This window comes from Lagenorhynchus albirostris, chromosome 14 (genome assembly GCF_949774975.1).
Source record: "Lagenorhynchus albirostris chromosome 14, mLagAlb1.1, whole genome shotgun sequence".
Lineage (NCBI taxonomy): Eukaryota > Metazoa > Chordata > Mammalia > Artiodactyla > Delphinidae > Lagenorhynchus > Lagenorhynchus albirostris.
The window spans coordinates 61,050,486-61,074,525 of NC_083108.1; the positions used below are offsets into that span (position 1 = coordinate 61,050,486).

The window sequence follows — 24,040 nt, forward strand, 5'->3', positions numbered from 1 at the left end:
CTGGGTGTCAAGTCACACCACCCATGGAACAGGACCCTGCTGGTGTGCCGTCGGGAGAGGTGAGCAGAAAGTCAGGTGGGCTGTTAATTTCAGAAGGTAAGAATGTTACCAGCACGTGCTCTCCACTGGGGAGGGCAGGTTTAAGACACTGGTCCTGATTATTAGTCAGATTGTTCTGAAGTCTCCTACATCTTCTACCAGAAGCAGTCTCTCTGGTTACTGGGGAGATGGGCAGAGGGGTTCCAGAAATCCTAGATTGGCCCACGGTGCTGTAAAGAAAAGTTCTTTATGAAAGGCCTCAGATGAGCATGTTCAGGGCACAAAAGTCTTGTCCTTGTGAATGTGGGATTCTAACCTGGGCTAGATCATCAGACATAGACCGTTTTCTCCAGTAAAGCAGTGAGCATGGGGAGGGGGTGGTGGAGTGCAGGGCCAGAGGGAGCCTCTTCCCTCTAACGTGTGGCATTCAGGGAGTATAGCAATGGCTTCCCACCCACACTGATCCCTGACTTGGAGTTTGATTAGTTATGGAAACCAAAGGCCATTATTTTCAGTATTTGAAGGTCTCCCTTGGGGGACGAAGGGACAGCTCTGTCTACCAACATCCCTGAGGGCCGTGTATGGTGGGGGAGCTTGGGGACTTGGCTGGGTGGGGCGCCATCAAGAACATGCAGCCGTCAGCGTCTCCTGGGGGACAGGAGGGCTGAATAAGGCCTGAAGTAGGAAGTTTATCTGAGGGGACAAAGAAGGGCTTCTAAGGAACCAGTAGGGGAAATAAGACAAAACGGGGCAGGGGAGTTCTCCTCGCAGTAGAGTGCCATGCTGTCCATCGGAAAGCACGAGGATACCACCGCACACCTTCAGGTGGCAGGGAACACGGGGGTTCATGCAACACTTGGGCAGCCAGGTCTGATTCTGTGGAGTTCTCCAAAGGTGGACGTTTTCAAGAAGGGAAATTCGTAAAGGGCGAATTTGATGGCAGCTGGAGAACCCAAGGCAGACAGCCACAGGAGGCTCAAGGCAAGAAGGTGAGGCGGTTTTCACCCAAATAGTAAAAATAGCTAGGTGGGGTCACCTTGAGGACGACGCAGGGTCAGCAATGCTATGAATCCTAAACACCTGCCTTGCTCCCCGGCCCCCGAGCCTGTTTGTGGCAATTAAAAGTAAGACATGCGGTGGCGGGCCGGGGGGGGCGGGGGTCGGTGCCCACACCCAACTCTCTCTCAGAATGCTGGCAGCTGTGTGTGAGGGGCTGCTGCTTCCTGGGTAGACAGGCCAGTGCTTCAGCCAGAACACATGGGTTGCCCTGAGAGGGAACTCTGTGATTTAGGAATTAAGCCAGAGGACAGGGAAGGGACAGATGGGAAAAAGCCTAAACGTTTATGACATTGACAACTAGAGAGAGATTGCTTCCATCAATGAAGACCACAGGTAATTAAAGATCTATTTTGGCTAATAATTTTAACTAACCCTTTGCTTTAAAAATTCTCGTGTAATTTGCTAATGATAGATTTGAATTTTATTTTCATCTTTTTGTCTTCTTTCTACCTCATTTTTCATATGTACACACACACACACACACACACACACACACACACACACACACACACACACACACACACACACACACACACACACACACACACACACACACACACACACACACACACACACACACACCCCTATTGAGGATATATGTGCAGAGAAAACTTTTCTCACTCAAAGGGATAGCAGTAGTAAATTGTGGTTCCTGGAAGAACTTCCTGACAAGCTTTTACTTTTGCTCATTGATTTATTTAACGAATACTTATTGAATGCTTACTGTATACCAGGCCCTGTTCAGACTCTGGGAATTCATCAGTAAAACCAGGCAGACAAAAATCCCTACCTGCCCTCATGTTCTAGTGGGAAAAAAAGGTAAGAAATGTTATGCATGTCATTAGATGTAATGTTAGATGGAAATAGAGAGCTGTGGAGAAAAATCCAGCAGGAAAGCAGGATAGGAAGGGCCAGGAGTAGGGGTAGGGTTTTGGGGAGGGGATCCAACTTTAAACAGAGTGGTCAGAGAAAAGCCCACAGAGATGTGACGTCTGAGCGTGGGCCTGACGGAAGTGAGGGAGTTATTAGCATAGCAGATTCCTCGGGAGAGAGTGTTCCAGGCAGAGGAACAGCGAGCCTGAGTGAGCCGGGTGTGTTCAAGGGACAGCGAGGAGGCCCGTGTGCCCAGGGCCAACTCGGGGACAGGAGAGGCCAGGGAGTGGATGGGGCCTGTTGATGGGAGGTTGTGTGGGGTTCATTGTAGGTACCCTGGTTTTCCCTCTGAGTGAAATAGAAGAAGCCATTTGAGAGTTTTGAGCAGAGTCGTCCTGGGTCCCCTTTCGGGACCAGACTCTGGTGGGAAGGATACGGGGAGCAGCTGGGGGGCTGGTCAGGAGACTGTTGGGGTCATCCAGGTGAGCGGTGATGGCCCTTAGACCAGGGTGACTGTAGTGAGATGGTGGGAAGGGGCCGGTTTCCAGACATATTTTGAAGGTGAAGCTAACAGAATTTCTTACTGGATTAGAGAAAGGAAAGAGTCACAGGTGACTGCACTGTTGTTCCCTGAGCAGCTGGGAGGATGTGTTCTTGAGACATGCGGGGTTGTGAGCAGAGCCAGCTGGCACGGGAAATGGTGCTTTGGGCTAGGCTGTGGTGAGTTCAGGTGTGTTACACCACCTGGAGATGCCAACGGGTGACATGTGGTCATCGGCATGGAGAGGCTGGATGGCTTGAGACCACAGGGCCTGGGTGTATGGCAAAGAAAAGAGGGCAGCAAATCAGGGAGGGAGGGGGATTGGTGAGGGGGTAACATGTCCTTGGACCCACCAAGCACTTGGTTCCAGGCGGTAGGAGTGGCTGGCTGTCAAAGGCGGGTCTAGTGAGATGCGGCCTGCATGGCTGCACTGGAGTTAATGACATGGAGGTCATTTCGCGGTCTGGAGAAACAGTTTTGGCGCAGTGATGGGGGGTGTGCAGTGATGGGGCCAAAGCCTGCACAGCTACAGGCTTGAGCCTTGGGAGTGGAGACATGGAGAGTGGGGCCCAAAGCATTTTTATTTTAAAGATGGGGGAGGTTATAGCATGTTTGTAAAGCTGATGCGAAAGATCCCCTAGAGGTGGTATTGATACTCAGTGTGTAACCAAATGTCCAGAACTCAGAAACTTTGAAAGCACCTGTTATTTGGATAATCATTAGAATAATCAAGAGTGGGCAACAGAAGTGCCAAAGGGCTCAAGTAGAATTTCTTTCTTTAAAATTTCTTTCTTAAAATTCTGTTGAATCATGGATCCTAAGAACTGAAAGGACTTTTAGAATGTAAGGCAGTAGGTAGCTTTCAGATTTTTTAGCTGGGGGATGCTGTTTTCCAGTGTAATCTCACGGAAAGGTACCCTGCACACAGATTTAGCAATCCTGCAGGGACTCCTCACTGACCCTGCAACCCACCTCCTGCTGGAGACCCTGAGTCCTCGAGGGGTCCCTGGGGCTGTCAGGGAAAGATGCAGAACTACTGCTTTAATCCAGGTACCACATTTACCAGGAAGGAGTTTAGAGGTTAAGATTCTTATTCTTGCCTGAGGATAAACACAATATTTAGTTTAAGAGCTGGAGGAGAAGCCAGTTTCCTGAGTCTTAGGACAATGGACTGTCTATTCTGTCCTTGGCATCTGTGGCCATGCTCCTCGCTAGAGCAGTGGAGGACTCTTGAGTGAAAGAATGAATGAAAGAGTGGCTTGAGGGGAAGAGTCCCGAGGCTCAGCAGTTTCAGTACCTGAGAATCTATGCCACCCTTTCACCCCTGTGGTTCCCCCTTGGGGTCCAACTTTGTGCAGTAAACACCTGTACATCCATCTAGGTGGGTCCTGCAGTGTGGTCCTCACGGCCGTGCACCTCAAACGTGTATGTCACTGGACAGCTTAGAACTCTTGTTGCTGCTCCGTGGAGCTGTATTGAGCGGGGTGTGCAGGGTTAGTCTTTACAGGTGTGCATTAAATGCTCAGGGCTGTGCGGTTACATCCTGTTCAGAGGCCTTTACTTAAAGCCTGTGGATGGAGCACTGGGCCTGCTCCTCAGCAGGGTGTCCAGGGCGCTCCATGACCGCACATCTGGCCCTCGGCCTTACTTCCACATTGTGGGCTGTGGCTCTATGGGACTGGCCCCCCCACCCCCCAGAGCTCCCCCAGCAGGTCCTCAGGTGGGAACTGCCAGCTGGTGTGTGTGCTGTTACTGCTGCTCCGCCCGTGGGGGTGTCCCACATGTGCTTCGTGCTGAAATGTGACTGAGATAGTGGGGCTGGAGCTGTATGTCTGGATTTCTGTTTGGATGACGTCGTGGGGAGTTAGGTACTTCATTATGGTGGATTTAGAGTTCTACAAATATTTGGTTTTCACAGAGATTTCCCTCTTTAAAATAGGCTTTTTATTTTCCTGATTATAAAATCATACATAAAACTCACAAGGAACTACAAATTACTAATGATCCCAGCACCCAGAGGTATCATTGTTTGTATTTTGCTCAGCGTCTTTTCGAAGTATTTTCCCATGTGCGTTGCATATATTGATACACCTTTTTGTTCTGCAGAGTATTTTAAGGTGTTTCTTACCTGCTTCCAGTACTGTTCTAAAAAGCTAATTGAGAACCCCTCTTCGCATTTTATATACAGAAAAGCGCAGAAAAGAATTCATTCATTCAATGCCTTTAAACATAGAAAAGAAATAGTGCTATTTGCCAATTCAAGTCCTAGAGGACTTTTACTGACTTTTAAAATACCTGATCGTTCTTTGATGAAAGTTGGGTAAGTTTTTCAAGCTGCTCTAAAGGATAATTTTAAGACTGGAAGTCTAAAGCCAAAGTACCTTGGACTTTTAAAGGCACATTTTTCACTCATGGTTGTTAGAGAATTTTAGACACATTAAAAATGTTTTCAGCACCATCTTTCCAGCACCATAGTGAGAGCAATAAGCCACATCATAAAATGGATTGAGTTAAAAAAATTTTATTACTACCTTTGATGGGAGATTCTTGTCTGTTAATCTTACTATATGGGCAAATGTCCTTTTATCATGTCACAGTCATCTTTCTGGAGGATAACTATGGTTTCAATAGCACCACTTAAGATACGACTTTTATTAAGTGCTTGTTAATTTAATTCACTACATAGAATGTAAACCTTCAAATTAAATTCTCCTTTGTTTCAAATTTATGACCGGCAAAGTCAGCACCGTCTTTGAGTGAGGGGAGCACGTTGTTAGTGATGCGCAGTCTTCATGTGTGGCCTTCGGTGTGCCGCTCAGGTCACCGTGTGATGCCAGGTGAGGCACCCGCAGTGTCTCAGACGTCTTTCCTCAGACGTGCATGGAGATCAGTGTTGATGTTATGCGAGATACTGAGTCTCTTACGGGTTACTCAAAATGTATTCCTTGTGTTGAAAAATGTTGCAGAAGAACATGCATTTATCATCCATCTGCCTTTCACATGCTGTCAAAAGCTGACATTTGAGATGAATAGCCCTAAGGATTAACTTTTCATTTCTGAAGAGTCTCGAAGCTTGATCTTCATAATTTGCTAAATAGCTACTTTCTGGACCCTGTCATTCTGGCTCCTTCAATAGAAACCAGTCTAATATTCCAGCCTCACAGGAGGTCACACAGGAAAGAACAATCTGAGGAGCACTTTTCCCTTTTTGGACAAAGTTGGTGTCGAGATTACCTCCATGTTGTTGTACAGCGCCCTGTAATAAGAAGAGTGATCCTCTCAGGTCTGAGAAGCAGGAGAAAGTCTGTTTCCGACTGACTGCAGCGCCTCCTGCTGTGGGCCGGTGAGCGCTCGCCACCGGTCCTCTGGTCTCCACCGGTCCGCGGCAGCCCCTTTGCTTGGAGCTGGGTTTAGTGACTGGTCACTAGAGCTCTCTACGGTCACAGGTTTCCTCTGTCCCCTGCATTTCTAGGTTCGTGGTTTTTGTCTTTTACTCACTGTTTTCATTTCTGTGCAACTTTGCTTTTATGGTAGATAATCTTGTGCCTTGCAGGGGAGTAGGCAGTGTATGAATAAATCAATAAAAGTATTGTCATCGCGATAGTAGGAAACTTATATTGGTCGTGGTAAAATTATTTGTGCTAATTTTAGAACCTTATTAGTCCTTCACTTATAGGTCCCTAGCAGCTAAGTTTAGTCTCTGTTATCTACAATGTAAGTATATTAAGAAGGCCCCATTACTGAGAGCAAGTTCTAGATTTAACATCAGAAATGTTGGAGCCAGAATCATTCCCAGTTTTCTGGTGTGTGAGTGACGGACACGTGAGCTGAGTGAGCCCATGGTGCTGTATGAACTCTCACAGAAATAGCTGCCGTGGACCGCTTTGCCTGTTCACAAAAGAGGCTGATTCTATGGCTGTGATGCAGTGCTGCGTTACTTTGTGACTGAGGTCATATCTGTGAAAACTAAGGCTTTAAAAAGGGCATAGGAAAAATTGAGAACAACTTTTTTTGCCCTTTCCCCCAGCTTTATAGAGATGTGATTGACACACAACATTGTGTAAGTTTAAGGTGGACAACGTGATTTGACACACGTGTATATTGCAAAATGAAGACCACAGTGGTTAGCTGACACCTGCATCATGTCACCTAATTACTATTTCTTTTTTTGTGGTGAGAACATTTAAGATTTATTCTTAGCAACTTTCAAGTACCTGTTTTTTGCCTTTTAACTAATAGAATGTTGACTCTACCAAGTGGATTAACTTTGGCTTCTGAGATGCAGATTTGTTCTCCTGCAAGTCAAGATTGAGTATTTACCCCTGTCCAAGTTTAGTTTTAGAATATTCAAATTGTTAAGCTACTGGTCCTTAAAAATTTTCTTTAATATAGTTTTTTTTTGTGTGTGTAAAAGTTTGGAATTCACAGACCACTCTAGGATATTCCATTTCTTTCCTGCTTTCAGGGCTCTTAAAATTGCTTGTTTTTTTCAAGGGTAATAAAATTCAAAGTAACAAAGGAAATTCTCTTAATCATTCTTTTCCTTTCTCCTTTTTCACATGGTATACTCCAAATGGTTAGTACTAGTTTGTACCTAATAGGAATGACATTTAGGACAAAAAGTGTTTTTCCCCAAATTCGGTAGAAATTGTGGGTGTTAAGTTCCATTACAGGAGGTTTGTTCCCTGACTTTGGGTGAGTCAGGAATTCTCTCATCTGTGACCTGAGAGTGCGGTCCACTGTGTCTCTAGGGCCTTCTCAGCGCTAGAATTTTATGAATCTGTGACAATTCAAAGTCACTGAAATTCATCAGAAGCTTAATGTAGGAGTGTAGAGAAGCTAAAGAATTCTCCAAATTTGGAGAAAATTCTGTATTACTAAAAGCAAATAAAGTGATCCTAAAATCTATTGCTGATTCTAGATTTTTAAAAATAAATCAAATAGAGAATTATGGCAGAAGGGAATGCCATTTTCTTTACCTAAAAAACCCTGACTTTAAAGAAGAGGAATTATTTAAATATTACAAATTTTAAAATTAAATATATAGCTCTTGCAGGAAAAGCTGGTTCCTGGTTGTTGATTCTATATTCTGTTCCAATATTATACATCTGAAATCACCATGAATTTGTAACCAAAATGTTTCTGATGTTAACAGTCTTTGCTTTCCTTCAACTTCTTGCTTAGCAGGAATACTCAACAAGCTCCACAAAGAATGGACAAAATAAAAGAAAACATTTGGAAAAATTCTTCTGTCTTTTTTCTCTGACTTGTTTTATTTCATTGAGGATGACTCCTGGCTCTATAGTGTGTCAAAATGTAGTTTGCGGGTCATACTTGTAGTCCCAAAGTTTCTGAAATATCCCATTGATAGTACAAAGTTATAGCAACCAGGCCCTATATCCTGGAGTCGTCAAAATACCTGCCCATTTTAAGATATTAGGTGTTTTTTTTTTAAAGTAAATTAGCAAATACCAACTAAACATTCCAATACTAGCTACACAATACTATTAGCTAGAGTGAGGGCTTCATATGAATGAGTTCTCTGCTTCTTACGAGGCAGTGGCTTTTCTTGGCTGCCCATCAGAATCAGTCTAAGGATCCCTAGGAACCACCCACTATCCAGGCCACACTTCACGCCAGGGAGCACAGTGGTCCAGGCTGGTGTTGAAAGATCAGCCCAGGGATTTCATAGGCGTCCATGGTTAGAGCCTCTCATTTGGGGTTCTTAGTTTGTTTGAACTATCACAATAACCTAGTTATTAGGGACCACCCCTAATGTCTGAACACACTGGGCTTTGGGGTAGAAAGTGTGGTAGAGATGATCTTGCAGGGTGAGTCAGGACTGAGTTGGAAGCCTGCCTTGATCAATACAATTAGGTTACCTTGGACAGGCGTTTGACTCTGGTCTGCAGTTTCATTCCAGCTTTAGCATTAATCTTTAACACTTAATAACATTATAGCAGATTTCTAGATATATCAAGAAGCTGAAGTTGGTGCAAAATTTCAATTCAGTTGTTTTGATTCAAGTGGCCATGAGATGGAGAGATTTTTTAGTTTGATATTCAGCTAATGACTCACCACTGAGAAGATTTAGATATTATGAAATTGAAATTCAGTGGGTTGATGTTGGTATTTCCATTATCTAAGAACTAAAAGCTTTCTAAGCACATCAGTAGCACAGGCCTTTTTAATGCATTCTGAGTAATGTTAAGCCTACTTAAGATAAACTGTTTTGAGAACTTTGTTACATACATGTCATCCTCATTACAAATGAATTTTGCACATTCATGAAAACAGATTTGGAAACTGAGAGGCAGCAATTAGAGAGCCTAAGACCAGAGGTGGTGGATCTGGACACACGTCTGCATTTTCCCATTTATTCGCAGTTTAATTATGGGCAGGTCACTTAATCTGAGTCTTAATTTCCTCATCTGTAAAATGGGAATAATAGTATCTACCCTAATAATTTCACAGGGTTCTTATGAGGCTCAGATGAGGTCATATGTTTATTCAACAAACAGGTGACTCACCAAGGGCCCGTTCCTCGCTGGGCAGCGGTCTCACTGTGAGGGACACAAAGAAGGAAAATGGGTCCTCGGAAGGAGTGAGCACATGTGTTAGTTGCTGCTCACATTTACAAAAGTTGGTGTTGTAGTCCTTTGAAGAGGGCTTGCTCTTTCATCTCTGTGTTTCTGTGTCTCTGGGCCTGGCAGTGAATACAGAAGGAGCTAAAATACTGGTTGTATGAATAACTGAATCACATAATTCATTTCCTTGAAAATATTTTGTAACTCTAGACAGGGTCTCCTTTAAACAAGCTGAGATCAGAGTGAAGTGTGGATGTGGTTTCGTTTCTGCGCTCGTTTAAAGTTCCACACGAACTTGAACGTGGGAGTTTAACCTGGGATCCTTTCAAACCGCAGCGGTGCTTAACTTTTTACTTGGAGTTCGATTCAGTTTAGGTTAGTGTTCCCTTCTTTCCAATCACTGTTTCAACAACATCAGGAGTACTGTTTTTGGCTACTGTCCTTTTCATGTTGGGTAGTAATCCAAACTCCAATATTTCTTTTGGAAAGGAAGATAAATTCTTTCCTTGACATCCATTTTCTCCATTAAGTTAAAAAAAAAAGAAAGTCACTTCATCAATGTAATTTCAAGCAGCTGGATTTGAGTCTGTGCCACTTATGGCAGCAGAGTTGGGCTTCAGCAGAGCTCCTGACATGTGGCCTGGTTCACAGTCAGCACATGGAATTTTCACCTGGACGTTGCAGCCAGTCACCAGCTGTGGATGTGCATTTGGGGGGTGTTTACGTGTGGGTCTGAACTAGGTTAGGGCTTTGGTTGTTGTCTCTTTCTAGACTCTGTTAGGAAGATGTGAACACAGAGAATTGTGATGGCATTTTCCTACTGGGTTGCAGAAATACTGAGGATTTAACTTGTCTCTTTACTGCAGATAAGGGGTTCTCTTTGCAGCCCCTCTGTGTCGTTAGCATAGTGGGTGGAGGTCTTGTGTGCTGATGTCTAGCTTTTTATTATTTATTTGAATAATGGAATTTTAGAGTGGAAAGGACCTGCCACCCATGTTCTAGACAGACAAAACCAAGGAGAAATGAAGAGGCTGTGATTGTCAGTGTCAGTGGGGGTCCTGGTCTCTTTCTGTGGGGTTTTTTCTGCTGGCTGCTCACTGAGTGGGATGTCCTGTGTGAATCCCACCAGCTTCTGTGGGTGCTCCTAGGGAAAAGCTCTCGGTCAGAATTAGGGTGATAGTCGATGTAAGATATACATAGATGTTTATGCGCCCATGTGTATGTAATTTCCTTTATCCTTAATTGCTTAAATTTATAGTAATGTGTTAAGTTTGCAAATTTATTTTGTCTTATAAAAGTAAATTCTATTTTCAAATACTGATTTGCACAGGTTGCAGACATCCCATGCTCAGTGAAGCCTACAGGCATTGGGTTGGGCTCCATCCTGTTCTTTAAGTCACTTACGGGGCCCTTGGTACGGATGCTTCTCAGCAGAGGGCACATGTTGTGTTCCCATGTTTTATGTTATAAAGTCAGTGCTGCCCCTGCCTGGTAATAAACCTGGTTCTTCTTAGTCATGAGATGAACGAACACCAGTGAGGTTAAATGTTTTGCCCAGAGCCTCACAACATCCAGTGACAAGTTGGAAATAAAATGTATGAGCCTCCTTTTGTCCAGCCTGAGCTCCTGAGTCCTGCTGCCGCCCGGGCTGCTGCTGCACTAGCTCCCGCATCCTTGGTGGCGGGGAAAACCGCCAAGGATTTTTTCAAGCAAAGGAAGAGTCCCATAGTCATGATTTGCTGGGCACATCATGTTACTATTTTGTGGGTCAGAAGCGTGGGGTGAGTGAGGTATGGCAGGCCCCGAGTGCCCCTGAGCTCTTAACGGAAAGAGTCCGTGTCTGCGTTCTGTTCCCTGGACTCTCCAGGTAGACTGAGTGCCCAGACCATCACGGCACACAGATAGGGAAGGAGAAGTAGCAGCTGAAGAGCATCAGGCTGGCATTGACAACTGCATGCTTTATATTGTGCTTTTTCAGAGTGCAAATTCACCTGCACCAGCGGGCAATGCTTGTATCTTGGTTCACTGGTCTGTAACCAACAGAACGACTGTGGGGACAACAGTGATGAAGAAAACTGTCTCCTGGTGACTGAACATCCACCTCCGGGCATCTTCAGCTGTAAGTCCCTCCCGCTCACCTTGGTATCATTCAGTTGGTTGTGTTTGGGGATGGTTAGGAGGCAGCGACCTGGGGAAGTGGGAAGGATGTTGTTTTTTGGTTAAGAGAAGAGGTTTGTGTTTTCACAAAGGGAATGTTTTCTTTTAGGATAGAAATGTGGTGTGTCTGAGAGTCAGAAGTTTCTTCCACTTTGAGCGGCCTGTGTTTTGGTAGAGGCTTTCTACTGCTTATCTTAGAAGCAGTGACTGATCCCAAGAAATAATATATTGACTTAGTATTCTTCCTACTGGTTTTGTAGAATTTTTTAGAGTAATTTTAAACAGTAATTTAAAAATAATTTTAAATAAGCAAAGAAAGGTACATAGAGGGTCCACAATTAAACTTGTAATTAAAATAAGAAAATAGAAAAAGTTTATATGGGACTTTTAAAAAAGGTTGCGATGATGTGTTTTTCTATTTGGTATTGGATGGAAAGCAACCTGAGTGAGATGTTTCCCTGTGTGAATTCCCAGACTGAGGCTGTGAGAATTTCTTGAACTGGAAGAAGGTGAAATCCGAGTACAAAGTTCATTCATTTTTGATCTCATGGCTTTTATGAAGCGGAAGGAGCAAGAAGGTGGTTTGGAAACACTGCCGAACTTCTCTTAGGGAAAACTTCTCGTAGGGAAGTGGCTTGTTGCCTCCTGTGTTTCCTGGGCTGAGGGAAGCGGGTTGCGGTCACGGATGTTTTACAGCACTGACCCTCGTCAGGGGTCTTCCCGCTGAGATCATCTCAGGAAATATGTGACTTCTCTCCCCACTTTTACTGACATTATTGTGAGAAGTTATATTTGTTTTTATTTACAGATTCTAAAATTTTTGTTCTAGAGATCAGACTATGTAATACTGATCCTATAATGTGAAATGGGAGGGGATTTTAAAAGAGAAGCAGTTTTCTCTATTCCCACTGTGTTTTTATGTTGGGGGAAAGCTGTGAGTTTTAAGCCTGCTACTTATTCTTCCTGCTAAATCGGGAGTCTAATTGTGCTGTCGTTTCTGTTGTGTCAGTTTGCATTTTCTTATATTGAGCCTTCTTATAGAGTCCCATCTTGATACTTTGAGAAGACAGTTTAAGGTGAGCTGTGTGCTTCCTTGGTGTTTAGTCCATATGCTTCCTCTGGCGATGTTTTCTGCAGTAGCCTTTGTGGTCGTCAACACTGTAATTTGCTCAGTATGCCTGCCTAGACCCAGGGGAGGAAGGGACCCCTCAGTGGCCCCGTCCGGCAGCTCTGAGCCTCATCTGCATGGAGGGTGTGAGGATTAAGTGGGATGGTCCACAGGAAGCACTTAGAGTCTGGTTGGTACCGAGCACTTGATACAGGCCAGTCAGCCTCAGGCCGGGGTCTTAGAAGGAGAAGAGCAGAGTGGAGGCAACATCTCACTTGTGTTCTCTAGACTTGAGTAACGTACACACTTACACAGCAAATGGTGGGTAGGACATGAGGACCCTGCGTGGGGTCTCGCCTGGTCGGAGCTCCTGTGAAAAGCAGGCAGGACGCACCTCTGGCCTCTGCCCAGGGGCACTTCCCGGAGGTGTTTCCCCTTCACGTAGGTCGTGCCACTGCTGCAGTCCTGCGGTGTCCCTTCCTCCCAGCCTCTTCCCCTTTCTCATCAGTATTTCCTGGTTTATAAAGCGGATTTCCAGATCTCTTTTCCATTCATTTTTTAAAATGTGAACACTTTAATTTTGCTTAGAAGCCAGGTGAAGCCGTTACATCTGTAAATGGCTCAGCGTTGCCCAGGGAGCTCTGAGAGTCTGTATAGTTGATTTACAATGTTGTGTTAATTTCTGCTGTACAGTAAAGTGATTCAGCTGTACATATATATATTCTTTTCCATTATGGTTTCTCGTTTCTCACAGGATATTGAATATAGTTCCCTGTGCTGTACAGTAGGACCTTGTTGTTTATTTTTTTTTATATATAGTAGTTTGTATCCTAATAGAGGAATCTTAAGATCCTGTTGGCAAACTATTGGTCCCTAGTGTTCATATGTAACTAGGCTTGTGCCCTTGTAGCCAAAATGGGAGGCTGTTTACAATATGCTGTCTTTTAAGAAGATTGGAAACTCAGGAGACACAATGACAAAGGGCAGGATGAGGGCTGTGGCTTCAGGTTAACCTGGGTTCTAGTTCTAGCTTAAGGAAGCACCTGAACCCCTTTAAGGCTTAGTTTCTCTGTCTGCAAAATGAGAATAATTTCTGCCATATAAGGTTGCTATGAGGATTTACATGAAATAACACACATGAAGAGTGCGGTCTGCATCATTGTCTCATTGCTGTCTTCGTCCCTGCTTGCCGTTTGGGACGTCTTGGGGAGGGGACCTCCGTGACTGCTGCCGTCTGTCTGCACGGCAGAGCCTCCTTCAGGTGGAGCATGGGTTCCAGGCATCCACAGGCGAGTTCATCCTCAGAGGTTCTGGGCATTTCCCACTTCCTCTGCCCCTGCAGAAGGCCTGCTGGGGAGCCGCCAGCTGAAGGGGGTTTGCTGGGCCTGGCCCACAGTCCTCGCTCCCCTGCTGGCTCAGGGGCCTCTCATCACATATGGGTTTGCTGTGGCTGCTCTGTCCTCTGTGCTGCTGGAGGGTGATTGGGTACCGAATGACTGTACTCTCCTTCCCTTGGTCTGCCAGGCAAGAGCACAGAGCAAAGGCTGTTCTACTCCTCCTCAGCTGCCCGGCAGGGCTTGGATGCCCTCCACTTGGGAGGGGGTCTGCAGGGCCCACCAGCCTGCGGCTGCAGCAGGCGTACCTCTGTTGGGGGCGCCACTTCCTCCCTGCCTTGGGAACTTGGAATATTACAGGACTTCTTGTCTACAGACTGATGCATTCTAAGAAAACAAAGAGTGCTTTCTCCTTATTCCTGTCTAAGAACAAGAGTCATTTACTTGATCTGCTTTGTACCCAAGTAAGGGAAACACTCAGTGTTCTACTCTTTGATCGCACTTAGGTTCAAGCAGGGTGGAATCAGTTTTCTGCCTGTGTTGTTGGCTGTGGGCATGCGCCCTGGCTCAGGTGTCTTGGTCCTCTCTCTCATTTCATATTTGCTAAAATTTAGAATGAATTAAGGTTAGAAAGAAAATGTCACTGTCATTTGTGAAGGCAGCAGTGCTAATGATAATAGAAGCCCTTATAGTAGCTGTAAGAAACTTTTCCTTCCTGAGTGGTCTCACTGCTTCTCTGCCTTGCTGATCCGTGGCCTGAGGTGAGGCCCTGGTTCAGTGGGCCCCGAGGCCCTGCACAGATGTGGGGACGGGGCTGTGCCGAGTGTTTCACGGGGAAGGCGTCTTGCTGGTTCATCTTTTTACAGAAGAGGGAAATGCTGTGGTCAGCTTTTCCCATGTCTTTTCTGTTCCTCCATCAAAACATTGTACTTCTGAGGGACTTCCCTGGTGTCACGTACAGTGTACAGAGACATCCGCACAGCGAGTCACTGAACATCAGTGCAGGGGGCATGGGTTCGAGCCCTGGTCCGGGAAGATCCCCCATGCCGCGGAGCAACTAAGCCCGTGCGCCACAACTGCTGAGCCTGTGCTCTAGAGCCCGCGAGCCACAACTACTGAAGCCCACGCACCCAGAGCCCATGCTGTGCAACAAGAGAAGCCACCTCAATGAGAAGGAGTGTCTTTTGGGGAACTGAAAGACACTCGTACAAAGACGACTCAACATGAACACAGGCTGCCAAGCCAGTGGTCCCAGCAATTCGTGGTCCAGGAGTCCACAGAGGACCGTTCTGCTGGGACGTGGTCACGGTGGCTTCGCAGAGGAGGCGTGCTGGGTGTCAGGGCCAAGGACGGTGGAGTGTGGGTGAGCGAGGCCTTGGTGGGTGGCTGGAGGCAGAGAGCGAGCCAGTCACGCCACACCTCCTGCCCTTGTCACTGAAGGGACGGACCTCGGGTCCCCAGCTGCACAGCCTGCCTGTCGCCTGTGATGCTGGCCCTCCTCACTGGGCTTTGGCTCCGCAAATCCACTACTCTTTGAAGCCCCTGTGCCACATCTTGGTGGCGGGAGCAGTTTCTCTGGCTTCTGAGAAGCAGGCATTGAGCAGCCTTGAAGGAACCATGTGCTTTGAAGGCATTGGCAAGAGCAGGCCTTCCTCAGTCACTGCTCAGGAGTCATGCCCTGGAGCTGGTGAGCACAGAGGGGTCCCTGCGACAGCTTCACCTCCAGTGAATGAGGGGGTCCGACATGGGGGGAGCGGTGGGAGGAGAGGGTGACACTCTCACCGTTCCTGGTGGCTCTTTGCTTCTTTCTTCATTGGTGGCCTAGTAAACCTAATCTCAAAGTCAGATGAGCTGATGCTAATAAAGTTCCCCAATTCAGCCAGGATTTTAACTTCAGGACTTTTCAGAAGGAAACTGTTTTTTGCCCAGGGCTGTTTAGGGTAATAACTACCAAATAAGATAAATTCAGCACATTAAAATCTGAGCTGAGTGTCTTCCCAAACCAGCTCTCCAGCTCTTCCCACCTTCGTCAGTTTTTTCCAAAGGGACTGGCACTCTCCTTGTCACCGAGCTGTGCTCCCCTGTGCCCCATGTCTGGCTGTCTGCTCCCTGCCTCCCCAGGACTTTATTCCTTCACCCACTCACTCAGCTTTGTCAAGATAGAGTCGACACACAGCACTGTGAGTTCAAGGTGTCAGCGTGACATCTTGAGTCGCGTGCAGTGTACAGAGACATCTGCACAGCGAGTCACTGAACATCAGCACTGTGTATTTGGGACCATGTTCATAACCATGTAGAAACCTATTCACAACCAGGCTTCACAGAGACCGGACCTTTATTTTTTCTGTTTATTTCATTAACGATAATTCTCTAATAACATTCATATTCCTCCAGCTGTCTTATAAATTGTTTTGTTATGTTTACAGTTTGTTTGAAGCAGGATCCAAAGGGGCCCTAAGCGTTGTTCCAGGATGCTGTGCTGTCCCCTGAGGAGTGTTTCCTATCTGGGCCACGCACGCGCGCGCACACACACACACACACACACACACACACACACACACACACACACACACACACACACACACACACACACACACACACACACACACACACACACACACACACACACACACACACACACACACACACACACACACACACACACCCCACACCCCCCCCAGCCACCACCTTGATCTGGGTGGAAGGTCTGGACTGTCTGGTGGCAGTGTCTCACACTCCAGATTGTGCCCCGCTTCTCCGGGACGTGTGCTCACCACCTCTCAGGCTTCCTGTCTGTCAATGGTCGGGGCTCCAAGTTTGGGGAGGCTCAGGTGTGAATGAAGGCACTCTGAGGTCCTGCTGTCCACATCGGGGGGCTCGTTCTGTTATGTGATTATCGTCAGTCATTGGGGGGTTGCAAAGCAGTCATGACCTAATTCTGCCCTTTTTTCTCCATTTACTAGTGGGGATACTTCTATAAAGAGAAACTCCCATTTGCTATGTGATTACCAGGAAGTAGATCTCATATTGCATCAGTTTTCTTAATAACGAGAAGGTTCCCTCTAGCGCTTCAGAGGTGATCAGTGTCATTCTGAACGGATGAATTAAAATGTCTAGTTGTGTACATGGAACCTTTTTAGGAACAACCTCTGCTGCACTTGGGTGTGATCAGCTCCCAGGTTTTGTCACCGAGTCCGAGCTCGCTCTGCTCACCACATGACAGGCCAGTAAATTGGGAGACGAGGTGTTGAGGCAAGGAATACGACTTTATTCGGACAGCCGGCAGACAGAGAAGATGACAGACTAGTGTGTCCGAAAAACCATCTTATCGGGGTTTGGATGCCTGTTTCTTTCATAGAACAGAGAGGGGGAGGAGATGAGGAAGTAAAGTAAAAAGGCCGTAAGTTTTGCAAATATCTCCTGGAATGGCCAGCCTTGGGGAGGGGATGTGTTTATTTCTTCTTCCTTGCAGCCATCCACAGGTGGACAGGGTCCGAATGCTTCGCTGAATAAAGGCACTTAGGTTTAACATTCAGGCAGAGGGACAGGGTTCCCTGAGGCAGGCCACTGTGTATAGACAGTATCCTTTTTTTTTTTTTTAACATCTTTATTGGAGTATAATTGCTTTACAATGATGTGTTAGTTTCTGCTTTATAACAAAGTGAATCAGCTATACATATATCCCCCCATATCTCTTCCCTCTTGCATCTCCCTCCCTCCCACCCTCCCTATCCCACCCCTCTAGGTGGTCACAAAGCACCGAGCTGATCTCCCTGTGCTATGCAGCTGCTTCCCACTAGCTATCTATTTTACGTTTGGTAGTATATATATGTCCATGCCACTCTCTCACTTTGTCCCAGCTTACCCTTCCCACTCCCTACGTCCTCAAGTCCATTCTCTAGTAGGTCTGCTAGACAGTATCCTTTTAGTGAACAAAAGCAGCGGGCAGCAAAGGTTAAAGTAAAAGAAACAGATCCAAGATGGAGTCAGGATTGGCTCCTCCCTGTTACAATTTTATCTAGGATTCTGTGATTCTCAGTGGCCTGTTTAACTTCAAGGAAGTGAGACTCCAGGAGTGCAGAGTCCTGTTCCCCAGCACCAGGGGTCTCACCAGCCGCTCTGTCACCTCCCCTGGCTGATCCTTCCTTCTCCTCCAGGCCCCTCACCTTCACCTTCCTCCCTCTGACTTCCCCAAGTGCCTTCTGACCGCCCTGTGCCTCTGAGCCCACTGCCCGCTGCTGCATCAGCCTCGCAGACCCAAGGGCAGCGTGGCCTCTGTTAGGGAGGGCCCGAGCAGCCCTCAGGTCCTTGCCATTCCTGGGTGGAGCCCTCCCCTGCCCTCCCCTGCGCTTGCCCTGGCTGGGCCTGCCCTGTCCCTTTCCCTCCCGGAGCAGCTCAGCTCGCCCCCACCCGCCCTCTCCAGCCCCTTCTTACTCACCACTGCTCTCCCCTGGCTGCTTTTGCTGGGTTGCTTGTTCACGGCCAGATCCCATGGATTTTTTTTTTTTCTTCCCATTTCTTCTCTTTCTGGCCTTTTCTCCATAGTCGGTAAGGTTTATCATCCCCTCTTTGAGATTCTCCGTTCCCTTAGGGTCCAGGTCTCCCTGGACACCTCCAGCTGCTCCTTCTCTGTGGCGGCTCCTCTGTCCACCAGGTTCCAGCCTGGTCCTTGCCCTTGTCTGTGGGATTCTAGACACCACTTGCCATCAAAGACACGCCCGTATTCTTATCTCCAGCTCAGACGAAGTATCCAACTCTGCTCGTAAGGCTTCTCCCAAACCTCTCCAACTCCTGAGCATTCAAAGCTGAAGCAGTTATTTCTTCCTCCACCCCCAGACCAGACCGTCCTTTTGGTATTTTCTGTCTCTTAGTGTTTTGCCAGTTACATCAGGTTGGTCACTTTCCTGATTGGTCACTAACCCTTACCAGAAATAATTTCTCCTGCTTGGAACCCTACAACATCTTGTGTCCCTCTTAAGGTATTGACTGTTCTGCTTCATCATCACATGTGGACAAGAATGATTTCAAGTGTTAAGCTCTTTGAAGACAGGGGCTGTGCTCACATCTTTGGAAGCCCTGACACTCCTAACGAAGCATGGACTGTACATGTCGGCACTTGAAAAGGATCTGTTGAATTGAATTGAAAACCATTTATCCTTCCTCTGTTACTTCCCAGCAAGCTGTCAGCATGGCCCTTAGTTGAACAGTGACTACAAGGGTTTCAGCTGTAGCCTTAGTGCCTCCCATAGTGCGTGGCATATATAGTATACGTTGCATGGCATATATAGTATACAGTGTGTGGTGTATACAATATACAGTGAGTGGCCCTGTAAATACGTGCTGAGTGAATGGATGAATGTGATTTTTTTTTTTTTACTTTATGTTTTTTCAGTTGGCTATATATCTATCTTTAAACAGTTTTTGTGGAATAATTGACACACAGGAAAGTGCACATATTTAGCAATTACAATTTGGTAAGTTTTACATAGGAATATACCCATGAAACCATCACAAGTTAACCATGGTGTGTCCATCTGCCCAACATGTTTGTCACTCTCCTGTGGTCCCTTCCTGTCTTAGCTCCCTGTCTGCACCCCAGGCGACCACTGATGGATTGGTGTCTTTATAGATGGGCTTGTATTTTCTAGAGTTTATATAACTGGAATCATAATGTGCACACTCTTCTGTTTGGCTTCTTTCATCCAGCATAATTATTTTGATTTTCCTCTGTGTTATATGCATCAATAGTTTAGAGATTATGTAGAATTGCTATTATTTCTTCTTCAAATATTTTATAAAATACACCATTGAAGCCATCTGGGCTTAGGGTTTTCTTTGTACAAATGCTTTTAACTACAAATTTAATTTCTATATTAGCTATAGGGCTCTGTTCCTATTTGATAAGCTTTTTAAAAATTAAAGAAATTTTTTTATGCAAGTATAGTTGGTTTACAATATTGTGTTAGTTTCAGGTGTACAGCATAGTGAATCAGTATTTTTGCAGATTATTGAATGTGATTATTTTTGAAAACTCAAGTCGGACCGGAGGATGAAAAAAAACTTGTGTTTTGCGTGGCCTAGTGCCCTGCAAGTAGACCTGGAGGGTGAGAATACTTATTCAGCCCTGGAAGCCTGCGTGATAGGACACAGAGAGAGGGGACATAAGGTCTGTTCCCCAAATTGTCTGTCATTATGGTGTATATTGGTTACTGCCAACACCCAAACTCACTGGAGTATGTCCCTACTCTAGTTGGGGTTCATTCTGTGGCCAGCAGTGTGGCAGGATGCCCTATGCTCTACTGGGGTCTCGGTTTCCCAGTGCAGAGCCCCTGGGAGACAAGCCCTCCTGGGGCACAGGAAGGGCTGGTTTGTGCGGGGCCCAGAGGTGACTTGACTAGATTAGGTGCGCGTGTGCTGGCACGTGTGGGTGTGCTGCTTGTCGCATCAGTGACCTGGTCAGTCTACCAGCGCAGGTCCCGCTTCCTGCCAGTGTGTCCCTGGGACCGGCTTTGTACTGCTGCTGGCTGTGCTGTAAACAGCCCTGCAAACGGTGCTGGGCCTGCAGTTTGTTCCAACTAGAAAATCCAAGATGAGGCCCTGAGTTACAGTCTGCAGTCCCCACTCACTGATTGTGGCTTTAGGCAAGTTGCTTAACCTCCTTATACCTTGATTTTTCTCCTGTGTGAAACAAAGACAATAATAGTATTGGTATCTCCCTCAAAGGATTGTTCTAAGGATTTAGTAAAATAGTTTAGGTAAAGCAGTTAGAATAATGCCTTGCACGTAGTAAGTTGCAGGCACCATGTCTCTTCACCCAAAAATACTTAAATGTGTATTTCCTAAGAAAAAGACATTCTCTTCCATAACCATAGTATAGTTACCAAAGCCCAGAAAATGTAACGTTGACACAGTACTACTTTCTGACAGACAGTCCACATTAAACTCTTGCTGTTGCCCTCAATCTTGTCTTTCGAAGTAGTTCGTGTTTCTCAGCAAAGGCCCCGTGGAAGAGTAGCCCGAATGCTGCTGCGGAGGGCGCTGTGCTGGGCCAGCCCTCCACTCCCTCCTCATCTTATATGTTGACAGCCGGGCGCCAGGACGCACCAGCCGGGGCTTCACCCGCTGCTGCTTCCCACTCATCTCATCACCACTTACCAAAAGCAAAGCAGCAACATAGCTGTACTTCTCTGATGATTAGCGGTGCAAGGAGTTTATCTGAAGGCCTGTGGCTTCTTAGGATGGGGATGAGGTGGGCAGAGAGCTGCCATTTGCTGAGTGCCGGCTGTTTACATGCATCATGTAATTTATCTCAAAACCTAGAAATCTAGCCTAGGGAACAGTGCTCAGAGAGGTTAAGTAATTTATTCAGGGTCACCCAGCTAGAACATGTTGAAGCGAGGAACTAAATTCAGGCTGTGGTTTTTGTTTGTTTGTTTTTGCTTCTAGGTGTTTGTTTTTTGTTTTTTCATGATTTTTTTTAGTAGGATAAGGATTTACGCATCAGTTTTTAAAGGTTTGTAGGGTGGAGATCAAACAAACAATGTGTTATTATGAAGGCCCATAGAAGTGAGGGCTCCAAGAGCAATTGTTTATATGGCAGTTTTTAATTGATATATAGACGATGGTAATCTTCGTTTCATCCTGGATTTTCAAGTAGATTCCAAAATATTAACCCAGGATCCCTACTGTATCAGGGATCATTGGTTTTGTTGAGTTCCTTCAGGTTTCCTCTACAGATTGTTGGAGTAATTAATCCCTTCTTCAGTTCCGCCCGGCTGTGTCCTATATATATATGACCTGCAGGAAGTCAGTTCCCCTTTCCGTTTTCCTTTCTGATCAGGAGGGTGGAAATGTGAACACGGGAGCTGGTGGGATCCAGTGAACAGGGTGCCTCCATTTCTGCCACTGCTTACTCCCCTTCACCTGCTGTGAGCACAGAACCCCCCCTTGGTCAGACGTGGACTGTTAGCCCTGTACCCCTGATGCACCGCTGGGTCTTGTGAGCTCTGTGGCCCCTCCAGATGCCCTCAGTGGATCACACTCTGATGTGGCCTCCACAGGGAGGGTGGGATGGTCTCCCAGTGCGTTGTGTTGCCCCAGGGCAGGGATGTTGGTGGGGTGGCTCCTGCCTTGGTCAAGGTCAGTAGTAGAGGCCGCTCGGCTTGAACCAAGCTGTTCTGCACAGCAGTGTGTGTTCTTTTGACAGGGCTGCCCACCCCTTTTTCAACTTAAAAAAGGAATCCATGGCAAAACAATTACTGGCTTGTGTGTAAATGACCCAGGATGGCATTTAAACAAGGTCAGGGTGCAGCAGCTACCCCGCCGCCCACAGAGGGGCAGGCTCACCCTCCTCCTTCATGCCAGAAGGGCCCCTCCCCGCCCGCCCCTTTGGTTTGTGCCTCTGTTTCTCCAAGACGGTTTTCTGTCAATTAAAATCTTGTAAGAACTTGGAAGGCAACTCTGCCTTTTCAAATAAACAAAGGCAGAGAACAAATGGGAGGGACTTTCAGTAAACCCTAGGCTTCCTTTCCTCCTGCTGTGACACTAAATTTACTGGATAAAAACTACCTCTTAGATTTACATTTTGATTCTGTTACTGCTTTCATGTGTACGGGGCTGTCCCACTTCAGATGAAATTTATCCACTTCTTTAAATATTTAGTAGTCTAGCGTGGATGTTAATGAAAGTCTGGCAGTGCTATTTTGAGAACTGCAACAATGATAGTAATTTTCAGTGTCAGATTCCTGCTTTGCAAAGGGAGAGCGGGCGGGAGGCGCGGCTTCAGTTCTAATAGAGTTTGCCGTCCGCAGGCCTGCCAGACAGATGGGTCATGAATACTGTCTAGACGGCCCTGCCTGAGCGGAGCCCGGTCTCTGAGGACACGCACTGAGACGCCGGCTTAAGTAACGGGAAAGTCAGGGCAGGCCCTCGTGTAATCAGACAGAAATCAATGCGAGTCTGCTTCCTGGGGGAGGGGGATGCAGTGTCGGGGGAGAGAAGAGGCCCTCTCTTTAGGATCAGTTTTCGTACAAACTCAACTAATATCAGGCATTAGAGAGAGCGTGAAGGGAGAGGTGTAAGTGGATGGTGCTGTTGATTTAGACTGCGCTCCACCGCTGCAGGATGCCGAGTGATCTCGCCCAGACACGCCCTGCCCTGAACGGTGGGACGCAGACGAGGGACCGGATCAGTCGTGTGTGTTGCTGAGCCTGGTGCTGCTCCGGTTGACACCGTGTGTCCTGACTGTTCATTTCCAGGGTTTAGCTTCTTAATTAGGGAGGGTTTTAGAGACTCACCTGGCATGCTTTCTTTTCTGATGAATCTCTGAGAACGTTCCAGAGCTGGCTCTTTTGACTGGCCACTCTGCTAATGGTGCTGGAGGCAGAGAGGTGGAGCCCTCACGAGCACCCACTCGGCTGCACCCTGGGACACGGCACCTTCCGATGGTCGCTTTGCTCAGTGTTTCCCCAGTGCTAGGAGTGGGATTTATGTGACATAAGTAGTGACTTTATACCCATGAAAACTCACAGTCTGAATGGGGTGGGGGTGGGGTGGGTCTGTGTTCTCAGGATGAAGTTATGGGGGGAGGGGCACTGACAGGCGGAGCAGATGCAGCTCAGCTGGGAGGGGCCTTGTTGTTGGACTCCATGTCCTTAGTCATGTATTTGCCTCAGAAAAATTACCCAAAAGGGTCTGCAGTAAAGCTTGGAAGGGACCCTCTTTGAGGAACTGCAGAAATAGAACTGAGATTCAGTCATCACAGCATGTGTCCTGTCCTGCAGAAGGTACCCCCCACCCCCCCCGCCCCGGAGGCCCAACCACGGAATCAGCCACCTGGCTTGGAGCTCTTTTAGTTACGTCTCAGAGCAGACGCCAACATAGGCTTTTGGTTTGGAAAAAACTCCCAGCAACCTAAGTTTAGCAATAATCATTTTTTCACTCCTTCATCCATTCTTGTCATGTCCCAAGAGCTAACAGCAGTGGGAAAGCTAGGTGGTCTTTGCTTCATCCTGCCTGGAAAGAAAAAGGAAATCAAAGGTGAAAACTAATCATGAAGCACACGATCCCTGGAAAAGAAGGAATGAGCTCTTGTGTTCGGGAGCGGGAGCCACAGGCAGCAAGCGAGCCGACCTCCCAGAGTGGCTCTTAGAAGTGTCTTCTGGGTCGTCCCGAAGGCATAGCCATCTCTCAGAGATGCTTCGCCCTTCCCTGAATCTCTTGCCTGCCATCCCGTCAGCTACATGTAGGGCATAAATTCTCCCCGTTTTGGACAAGCTGCAAGGAGCGCTCATCGTGGCATCTGGGTGCCATGCGGGGTGTGATGCCAGCTGACAACAGCCTG

The 24,040-nt window shown here is 46.7% G+C and overlaps 1 protein-coding gene across 1 annotated transcript in view; it reads left to right on the forward strand.

Moving 5' to 3' along the window:
• Positions 1 to 24,040, forward strand: part of LDLRAD4 (low density lipoprotein receptor class A domain containing 4) — a 311,146-nt gene that overhangs the window by 177,191 nt on the left and 109,915 nt on the right. The window contains 1 exon segment of the mRNA XM_060121625.1: positions 11,078 to 11,218. Coding sequence (XP_059977608.1) covers positions 11,078 to 11,218 — 141 coding nt within the window.